Source organism: Pyrus communis, chromosome 15 (assembly GCF_041283825.1).
Source record: "Pyrus communis isolate YQ-2024b chromosome 15, ASM4128382v1, whole genome shotgun sequence".
NCBI classification, from domain to species: Eukaryota; Viridiplantae; Streptophyta; class Magnoliopsida; order Rosales; family Rosaceae; genus Pyrus; species Pyrus communis.
This window is the reverse complement of record NC_142579.1, coordinates 32,701,601-32,711,971: the sequence shown is the minus strand read 5'-3', so window position 1 is coordinate 32,711,971 and position 10,371 is coordinate 32,701,601. Positions and strand designations below refer to the sequence as shown.

General features: G+C 38.2%; 2 protein-coding genes across 3 annotated transcripts; one reads left to right on the top strand and one right to left on the bottom strand.

The window, feature by feature from the left end:
* Positions 1-810: 810 nt before the first annotated feature.
* On the top strand, positions 811-4,962 carry LOC137742470 (bifunctional purple acid phosphatase 26). 2 transcript variants are annotated; one of them, XM_068482350.2, is made up of 10 exons: positions 811-1,009; positions 1,501-1,734; positions 1,951-2,151; positions 2,425-2,536; positions 2,696-2,922; positions 3,255-3,393; positions 3,481-3,701; positions 3,993-4,114; positions 4,310-4,471; positions 4,586-4,962. In XM_068482350.2, exons 2-10 carry the CDS (start codon positions 1,537-1,539, stop codon positions 4,659-4,661), a joined length of 1,458 nt encoding a protein of 485 aa, XP_068338451.1. In that variant the 5' UTR covers positions 811-1,009; positions 1,501-1,536; the 3' UTR covers positions 4,662-4,962. The 2 variants fall into 2 exon arrangements, with proteins under 2 accessions (XP_068338451.1, XP_088542535.1); XM_088686409.1 differs by having other exon boundaries at positions 872-1,009; positions 3,255-3,701.
* A 531-nt stretch (positions 4,963-5,493) lies between these two features.
* Positions 5,494-9,728, bottom strand: LOC137736192 (synaptotagmin-5). The gene is made up of 12 exons (XM_088685862.1): positions 9,420-9,728; positions 9,288-9,340; positions 9,066-9,186; positions 8,541-8,662; positions 8,336-8,437; positions 8,029-8,103; positions 7,417-7,496; positions 7,142-7,292; positions 6,813-7,043; positions 6,366-6,662; positions 6,104-6,217; positions 5,494-5,976 (listed from the first exon to the last, which is right to left on the bottom strand). The coding sequence occupies exons 1-12, from the start codon at positions 9,625-9,627 to the stop codon at positions 5,830-5,832; spliced, it is 1,701 nt and encodes a 566-aa protein (XP_088541988.1). The 5' UTR covers positions 9,628-9,728; the 3' UTR covers positions 5,494-5,829.
* Positions 9,729-10,371: the final 643 nt, after the last annotated feature.

The window sequence follows — 10,371 nt, the reverse complement described above, 5'->3', positions numbered from 1 at the left end:
GGGGGGGGGGGGGGAGATGAACTAGGTTTTTTTCTACTTTTTATTCTTTCTTTCTTTTTATGGGTTGCAGGTAAGGGAGTCGGGGGAAGAAGATGAAGATGGGGGACGGGGGTAGACGAACTGAAGGTTTTATTTATTTATTTATAAATATTTAAAAAATATTAAATGATTTTTTTTAGTTTTTATTAATTTTTTATTAGAAAGTGGGCCCCGCCTCAAGCCACGTCAGCATTTAACAGAGGAATTGACAGACAACTGACGAAAGGTATGACATTGTAACAAATTCAAAGATAAGATATGACATTGAAACTTTTTAAAGACGAGGTATGAAACTGTTAGTTGAGGTAGTTCTGTGTAATTTACCCAAAAAAATCTCATGTCCTTTGGATGAGCGAATCCAACGACGATGGAACATGTTTAATTAGATAATTAGTAATTTACCAAATTACCATCAGTATTTTATGGGATTTGTTAGCACTCCAAAATTTTTATTTTACACTCCAAACTTTCTATATTAGGAAAGAAAAATGCACTTGTGAGGAGTGTAGAATGAGATTTTTGAAGTGCAGATAACACTTCCTTATTTTATAAAAAGACAAAAAGGTACCACCTTGTTTGAATTTTGACAGACATGCTGGGACCGTGTGTGGGTCCCTTTCATAAGGGTGTGTGAACTTCTCACACACATTTTTAATTTTCGGCCGTCGGATAGAATGAATTGAAGAAAATCAATGAACAAAAATTATCATGAAATATGTGAGAACTAAAATAAGACGTGTGATAACACATCCCTTCATAAAAGCCTGAACAGACCAATCCAATCTCGTCGCCTGTACCCGAATGGTCCGAGGTTATAGTTTCCTCTAACCTACGCCACACCACGTCAACTCATCGGATGCCCACTAATCTACGCCTTCCCTCTCCAACTAATAATTAGTTCACACTATCTCTCTCTCCCCCCCTGCGTTTTCTCTCTCTCTCCTCAACCTCTTCAAGCTATAAATTTCTGGTACTCTCTCTCTCTCTCTAACTTTGAAAGTTTCTTTTTTTCTGTTTGATCTATTTAATTCGGCAGAATATTAGTTCTAATTATTCAATTATAATGAATTTTTAGTTGTTTAGTTATGTTCCTGTGTGTTAATGTGGATTGGAAATGTTTGTATTCAGCAGAAATTCAATTGGAATTTCAATGGGTTTGGTTGTGTTTGATTTACTCAAATCATCTGTTTATATCCATCTCTAACTCTAACAAGTGATTTTTTTTAATAAATTTTGGTGCTTTGATCTTGTTGGATTGTTGGAATTTGCAATTGCAAAGCTTTTCAAGTAAAAATTGGAAGGGTTTGTGAAAATTTGAAAATTTGATGTGGCCTCGATTGAGAGGAGGATCACAGAAATTGTCTTTTATCCCCTTTCGTCAAATGTTTCTTCTTCAGTTGGTTTTTCGGGTCGCTGATATGGCTGATATGGCTGATTGCTTATTTCTTATTCTTCTTGTAGGTGGAGTTAGTTTTAGTGTAATTTGCTGAATGAACAATGACGGCAGCTGTTACTAGGACGGAGTCCACGCTGCTTCAAATTATTCTTACCTCCTTCGTCTTGTTGAGCGTTGTGAGGAGTGGGAATGCTGCAGGAATCACGAGTACTTTCATTCGATCTGATTATCCATCGGTTGACATCCCTCTGAACAATAAAGTATTTGCGGTGCCAAAGGGTTACAATGCTCCACAGCAAGTGAGAATTCATAGCTGTTTGATATTGCTGTAGAAAAATAGGCACATTTTACAGGTTTTCAGAATTCGGGATGTGGAAAGTTACGGTTCCTGATTTCTTCCAACAATTTTGATTAAATCAAAAGTGCTATATTTAATACGAATAGGATGAAAATCCTTTACCAATATTGATGTTTTGAGCTGTAATGTTCTTATACACTTTATACATTCATTGCAGGTGCATATCACCCAAGGTGACTATGATGGAAAGGCTGTAATCATCTCATGGGTTACGGCCAACGAACCAGGGGATAGTAAAGTGCAGTATGGTACATCAGAGAAAAAATACGAGTTTTCTGCTAAGGGTGTCGCGACAAACTACACCTTCTACCAGTATAAGTCTGGCTACATCCATCACTGTCTTGTCGATGGCCTAGAGGTAACCATGATTAATACTTTGTGAAGTATACTAGTAGAAGCATATGTGGTGAAATGTTCACTCTCTGGGTTTGCCTATTATGAAAATCTTGTGACAGCGATTTCTTCTCAGTTAACAACGTAAATTTAAAGTTTTAATCGACTCTGTGAATTGGTGTCTCCAAGTTTCCCAACTTATGTTCCCACCTTGTTCAATGTTTTAGACGCAATATACAAACTTGTTCATTCTCTTGCTTATAGTTTCACTAAACCTTCAATTATGTCTTGTTTTCAGTATGACACAAAGTACTATTACAAAATTGGAAATGGCAAATCATCTCGAGAATTTTGGTTTACAACACCTCCAAAGATCGATCCAAATTCTCATTACACATTTGGGATCATAGGTGAGTTGTTTTCTCTCTGGAAAGGGTCCGATAACAGTTAGTTTCTCTATGCCGTGACCACGGCCCGATATACTTGTATCCTAGGATTCTTATCATTGTGTGTAAAATAATGTTGAATATTGTAGTTTCTCCCGATAAATCGTTATCTGTATGTTGCAGGTGATTTGGGTCAGACATTTAACTCTCTGTCAACTCTTGAGCACTACATGAAGAGTTCAGGACAGGCTGTTTTATTCGTTGGAGATCTTTCCTATGCTGATAGATATCAGTATAATGAAGTGGGTTTACGGTGGGACACATGGGGTCGATTCATCGAGCAAAGTACTGCGTATCAGCCATGGATGTGGTCTGCTGGCAATCATGAAATTGATTACATGCCTTATATGGTAAAGTATCAAGCATAGCTTTACAGAACTGTCTGAGTTACTTTTGTCGCTATAAGTCTCTTTTTACTATTCTGTGACCCTAGAACCGTACAAACAACAACAACAACAACAAAACCACATCCCACTAAGTGGGTCGGCTGTGTGAATCCTAGAACGCCTAGAACTGTATTGGATGAAAATATAGAACCACAACATCAAAAAGTTGTAAAATTCTACTGATATCCAAATAAGTTTATGTACATGATTTGTTGTGTTCCGAAACTCCTATCATGTTAACAGGGCAACCAAAAAATTGTTGCTTTATCTAACCATTACTTTTGTACATATTCTAGGGAGAAGTTACTCCGTTCAAGAACTATCTTCATCGGTATGCTACTCCTCATTTGGCCTCTAATAGTAGCAATCCTCTTTGGTATGCCATCAGATGTGCATCAGCTCATATAATCGTGTTGTCCAGTTACTCTCCATTTGGTAATTGTACATTCCTACACTTGCAAATATGTGAACAGACCTTTTTGTGCCAGTATACCTTACATCAACTATTAACTTTCCCACCAGTGAAGTACACGCCTCAATGGAGGTGGCTTGCAGAAGAATTGAAAAGGGTTGACAGGGAAAAGACACCTTGGCTCATAGTCCTTATGCATGTTCCATTATACAATAGTAACGACGTTCATTACATGGAAGGTGAAAGCATGCGAGCAGTGTTTGAGAGATGGTTCATTCAATACAAAGTTGATGTGGTGTTTGCTGGCCATGTCCATGCTTATGAGAGATCGGTATGATTCTTTACCTTTTATGTTTTTGTATCGCATCCTATCATATGATATGGTGTAGTTGATACTATAGTCATGACTACGGCATTCAACATTGGAGTACAGTCTTACAATTCCGTTCATCTTCTTGTGTACACAAACAGTCTGTTATTCTGGCATGGAGGTCCATTGAAGTTTGTAATACTTAACGGGCTTTTTGTTTCGTTCATACATATTGTGCTAGTTCATCTTATATCAATTACAATTTTCATCGCTAGATTGAGATTTATGTTTTCCTTTCGCCTTTATTTTCAGTATCGTATCTCCAATATACGATACAACGTAACAAGTGGTTACCAGTACCCGATACCAGACAAATCGGCTCCTGTGTACATAACTGTTGGAGATGGAGGGAACCAAGAAGGACTTGCTGGAAGGTAAGAACTTTATTCTAGTTTTTTCGATTACACTTTTTGTTCCGTTAATAAGTTAAAGATCAGTCGAAATACATGATAGCATAATTAAGAAACATAATTTCATTATGCAGATAAGACGACTCACAATCTGTAGGGAAATCAAGTTCTTTTTGTGCAGACAGTCATGACTAACAATTTCTCCAATGGTTTCTGTAGGTTTAGGAATCCACAACCAGATTATTCTGCGTTCCGAGAAGCCAGCTACGGGCATTCCACGCTTGAGCTTATAAACAGGACATACGCACTCTATCATTGGAACCGCAATGACGATGGGAAGAAAACCGCAATGGACGCGTTTGTATTAGACAACCAGTACTGGTGAGTATAGCCATACGGTATTCATGTTTTTGGTGCCAAAACAGCGAGCAATTCACTTTTCGGTAATGCAAATTAGTAAATGTGTTTGATATGATTTGAGTTTTGGTAATGCAGGAGTACGAATCACAGGAGGCGAAAACTGAAGAAGCATAATGTTAGGAAGACAATGGACGAAATTGCTATGTATTGAAAAAAAGATCGATCGCGTCTTAAGGGGTCTTTTGCTAGATGAATATCTGATTGAAGGATGCAGAGATGCGTGGAAGTTGAAACATCGGATTAGCTTGTATAGAGACGTGCATAAATAAGCAATACGATCCCTTGTTGGTTGGCTACTTGTTCATGGTATTGGAGCTGCCACTAACCGTGGCAACAAAGTTTTGAAATGAAAAATATGTTATAGCATTGGATTTTTATTTTGCTTTGCGACTGTTTCGACCCTTTTAAGGAGTTAAATTTAAATACAAAAGGGTGATGTTCGCTCGGATTACCATTTCTGCTTTTCTTTTTACATGACAAACGTTGTTTGATGATTAAAACCTCCCAAATTTAAGTGTTTTTGGTAGAAACATGTTTTGTCAATACGCTGAATAGCCGTTGGATGCCTACATGATTTTAATTTAATTTTTTTATAATCTTTGAAAGGCGACTTGAAAAATATTGTTCAAATTATCGTGCAACATTGCTGTATAAGAGCTAAGAAGGTTGTTAGTATTTTCCACCCATAAAAAAAGATGCGATCTTATGAACTCAAACATGCTTTAACATTTTATATTACTAGAACTAAGTCCCACATAACTGTAATTGGGGGAAAAAATGCAAGCAAATAAGGGAACCAAGTCGTTGGAGACCACTCAATCAAGTGAGAAAATTCAGCCTAAAAGTAACTCGGCCGAGATGTGTAAGTGTCACCAAAGCTCACGATGTGGCATTCGATCCTATTAACTTGCATTTTCCGCGGCAGTCAGGCGGGCAGTTCAGTCGTATTGAGGCATAAGAACCCCTCCATAAAAACCACAACGTAGCTGAAAAACATGGAATAATAAAGGGTAACCAAAGGTGAAGAAGCAGAATCCCGCTTCAAAACACACAGATCGATAATCCGACAATCCAAGCAAACAGTAACCGAGTAATTCCCGGCTGAGGCCGTGAATTTGATTGGTATACATGCTACAGCTTCACTACATTTATGACAGGTACTATGAAACAACTATGTACACCATCTGAGTACTTTCCGTGTTTGTGAATCAACAAGCATGTGTGAAATGAAGGTGTCTTTGGTGCTCTTTGTATACATCTCCGGGTGGGTAGTACATCGTCCATATACTGTTATCCATACAACAGTTGACAGAGATCAATCAAGACTCGCGGTAAATTGGTTGTGCATTCCACTTAAGATGCACGTTCAATTTCCCAGATTTGGCTCCATCTAGCGGTATCGAGTCTTGGTATTCCCCTTCTAAGATGACCCTAGTGAGGGTCAAGATGCATCTGCCCATATAGTCCTGCACGATATGGAAAGGACCTAGGTTAGCACAAGTTCAAAAGTAAAGGTCCAAGCTACCATGAGACACTTTAGAAACATTGCCACTACGCTCGAAAAACCAAATGGAGAACTGAAAACATTATTACCTTGCCAAAAGTGTCGTGGTCCCAGACTTCAAGTATGAGCATGTCATGCAATCCATCCTCGACAACAAAGTCGAAAGTTTGATTCCAAACAGGATTCAAGTTATCATTAACAACCTGAGAAAAGAAGAAAAAAAATTAAGGATCAACAAAACCTACAGATCAAACAAGGCAGCAAGCTCTACGAGGAATCAAAACTACAGGAATAATTTTGTCGAAAGAAGAAAAATAGGTATCTACAGTCTTCTGGCACTCAGAATCTTACCCTAGTTTTGTTTTTCGTTCCTGATTTCTTCAAGGTGAGCACCACATAAGGATCAGCCTTCCCCATCAGATCAACAGGGGGCAAGTCTTCAGCAGATATTATAGTAATAGTTAGTACACCTCTAATTATGACCTCCCTTCTCTTCTGTGTGGCTTCCTTTTCACTTTCAGTAGCATCTGCTCCGTTCATTCCACTTTTAAGTGCCTTTTCCAAAGAGGTCATTGCGGAGTTGGAAGTAAAAGGATTAGCAAAGCCATTCTCCATGCCAAATGGACAATATAACAGCTCCAAATGCACCTAAAACAGAAAGAAAAACATTTTAAAAAGGTGAAATTTTCTTTCAGAATACATCAGAAAGAAAAAACAGCTATAGTGGGTGGGAGCATATAAAATGATCTTCTAATTTCAAAATCCAATTTATTATGGGATGAATATTAGTCTTCTAACCTGCCCGCGGTTTTTATTATCTCTTTGGATATCCAAGCTTTTAACCAGCTTCAACCATACATCCTTCACTTTACCAGGCTGAAGTTCAGTCAGTTGTACTTGAGCACATCCAATGAGCTCAGACGCCTGAAGTCCCTCATCATCATAAACTTTAACCACCAAATGTTGAGTCGTTTCATCTTCAACTATAAATTCAAAGTGCTCATTCCAGATGGGATTCAAATCGTTGTTCTGTAGAGGAAGACAAAAACATAGAATTTCTTCAAAACTAATTAAAAGAAAAACAAATAAGTAAAATGAATGGATATATAAGAGGATCCAAAATTTACAATTGTTTTGCTTCTTTTCATTCTGTCTGGTAAAGGTCGTATATATAGTCTTGCAAAGGGATCTGATTTTCCCACCATGTCTTTATTCGTTAACTCCTTTGCCTGCACAAGTTTCACCTCTAGCACTCCGACTGGCTTTAACTCCAGATCACTAACCAAATGAAGTTAATCAAAATATGAAGAAAATAACCATAAACTGAAAACATAAACCATAGAATAAACGATTAACAATATTGATAGGTGACATAGGGACAATCCTGTGCGTTCTGCTTTACCTGTAATCCCCGGGCAAAATGGGAAAAATCTTCCGAACAGGCCATGTAATTGAATCCTCAACAGCATCCCGTATGGTCCCCTGTATAAAAATTTTGCATCTCAATTAAACCAAGTATGTATGATAAAACAAATCCTGCATATTATGCAAAACATGCACGATAATCATGCATGAAATAAGACCAATTAAGTCTTATATTGCTGAAAGACTAGTGGACTACTATACATTTCTTGCAAACTCATCCAGTGCAGCCGTTTCACAATTGGTATTGGTTTAATGTAATTCACAAGCAAGGATCTATGGAACCCGATGTCTGCATATTCCAGACAATAATGGAAACACTACAACCTCATCTTGAACTGAAGGCACACTTTTACGGGAGTATCAGCACTCTGTAATTCTAAATCCTAGCTCCATTGACCAGGTCAATCCTAAATACTGTTTTCCCAACTGATACTTGAAATTTTCACTACAAGACAGAACATTAAGTATGACATTTACGTTTCCAACTCATGCAAGTACTCAAATAAAGATCATGTCACAAGACATTATAAAATCATACATAAGTGCAAGACTCAATTAATGAAAGAAAAATTAATGGAATAGTTCAAACCTCAATTGCATCGGATATCCCAGGTAATGTAGATATGTCGCCACCCACAACCTTAAGCTTAAAATCTAACTTTTTCTGCAAATAAAACAACACAGTTGCTACATTAGTGTTGTTGAGTGTCTCTGGTAATCTAATTGCATAGCTAGCTATTCACTAACAGAATATAAATAATCCTACAAATATGCTATGTTAGTGCAAACCTTCGTCTCATGGAACTCCCTTTTCATGTGTAAAATGAATTATATTATCTGTACAAAACTTCTCCCTTTAAAATTCTTTTACACTTGGAACTTGAAATGGATGCTACCTTTTCTCTCAATGAATAGCAAACAGCTCCAAAACACGGAAACTCGTCAACCAGAGGCTTAAAAATCAGCCTGAATACCCCCGTGAATCCAATATCTTTCACCTGAAATCGACATATGCAGACACAAAATTGTATGTATTATCATCATGAGCTTTGGAAAAAACCTACACTGACTGAAGCAAGTAGGCATTAAGTTGCAGATTACCTGCACCGGTAGTGCTACACCAACTAAAGTTTTGATAGCAAGTATTATACTTGGATTTCCATCCCACTGCATTTCCAACTCCATAGTGATACTGTCACCTCCATCTTCAATTATAGAAACCCCTAATGAAAGAAACCATCTCATTAGAACCCCAACATTAATGAATGCTTATTGCTTTGCAAACCCTTCATTTAAAGCTCCCGTTTTTAATGACACTAAAGCCATAACAAAATGGAAGATTTTAATCAGCTATCATCTATGGAATACAACCAAAAAACAACAAAGCCTTATCCCAGGTTGTATGAATATTAGAACGCCATTGCGCTTGGTTTTGTGCCAGTATGTCTAGATTAATGAATTATAGATATATTTAGGGATTACCTACACACTCAATCAAGTTGTGGTAAAAAATAAGGAAATGTGACATCTTTGTGACAAATAAGGAAAACCCACTTTCCAAACAAGCACAAAGAATTCAAAAGAGAGAACTTTTTTTTTTTCAATCATTAAATGAATTGAACTCACCTGTAAACTGAGGTGCCACCGTACCAAGAGTAAACTTGGAAAATTTGAGCGAGGACAATATGACTGGTCTATACTGCTCCAGAATTGGCTCCGCTGAAGTCTTTATCAGCTCAGACGCTGCCTACACCACCAATTTTAGAAACCCACCTCAAAAGATCATCAAAATTTAACAAACTCACAAAATTTTGAAAAAAAATGCAGAAAACCCAGATGGATTTTTACCTCATTGATATAAGGCCACATCTTTTCGAGGTGAGAATTGAGCCATCCCAACTGAAAATTTCAAAGAAAACACATTAGTCCCGGGAGATTCTAGCGAGCGAGAGAGAGAGAGAGAGAGTTGGGAGCTCAACTTCTGGCGGTGAGAGAAGACGACCCAGGAAGGGTAATACTGAGGAGGCAAGAGCTTTCTGGAATCCTCGACGGTCATTCGAGCAAAAGCAGCCACAGTGGTGGCGAGCTCGGACCGGAGCTTGGACCGGTGGTTCTCGAACCGAACAAAGAGGACGATGATTGCGAGCCCGACAAGTATTCCGAGCACTAATCCGAAAACGAAGGCCATCGGTTTGGTCGAGATTTGGGGAAGCTTAGTCGGTTGGTAAGACAGACACAGAGACAGAGATAGAGAGAGAGAGAGAGAGAGAGAGAGAGGGACTGGGGACTGGGGACCGGGGATATGGAGTCGTAAATGCTAATATATATAATTGAGATTATGGAGTGTTAATTAAGGTAATTAATCTCAATTTTCTTATTTTTCTTTGGTGTAATGAGGACTTGGGCGGAAGAATCGGTAGGTGGAGGGCGGGCACTGGCTGTCTCTGACTGAGAAAGTGAAAGCGAAATTCTTTGCCTTGCCGACAAGACTACAAGTCAATTAAAAAGCAAAATAAATAATTTAAAATTTCGGATCTCTCTTTTTTTTATTTTCATTTTTTATTTTTCATGCATGAGATGGGATTAAAAATGTTAACGTAGGACAAGCGACCGTTGGCCATGTGGCTGCTATGCGCCACCTATTTGTCCATGACATCGATCCTTTTGTTTGTATTTTACTCAACTAAATCCTTTTAGTCGGTCATGATCTCTTGATGAAACAGGCAAATTGGCAAATCATGAACGGGAATTCTGTTCGTTTATGGGTGGATAAATGGCTTCCTTCTCTTCCGTTGGGTCACCTTATGCCCTGTGGAGATGTGTCGGTCACCCGGACCACTCGGGTTCAATTTCTCATCAATCCTTCTTCCCGTTCGTGGGACCTTAGCTTCCTTCACCCTTTTTTGTCGTCTAAGGAAATGGCTGCTATTTT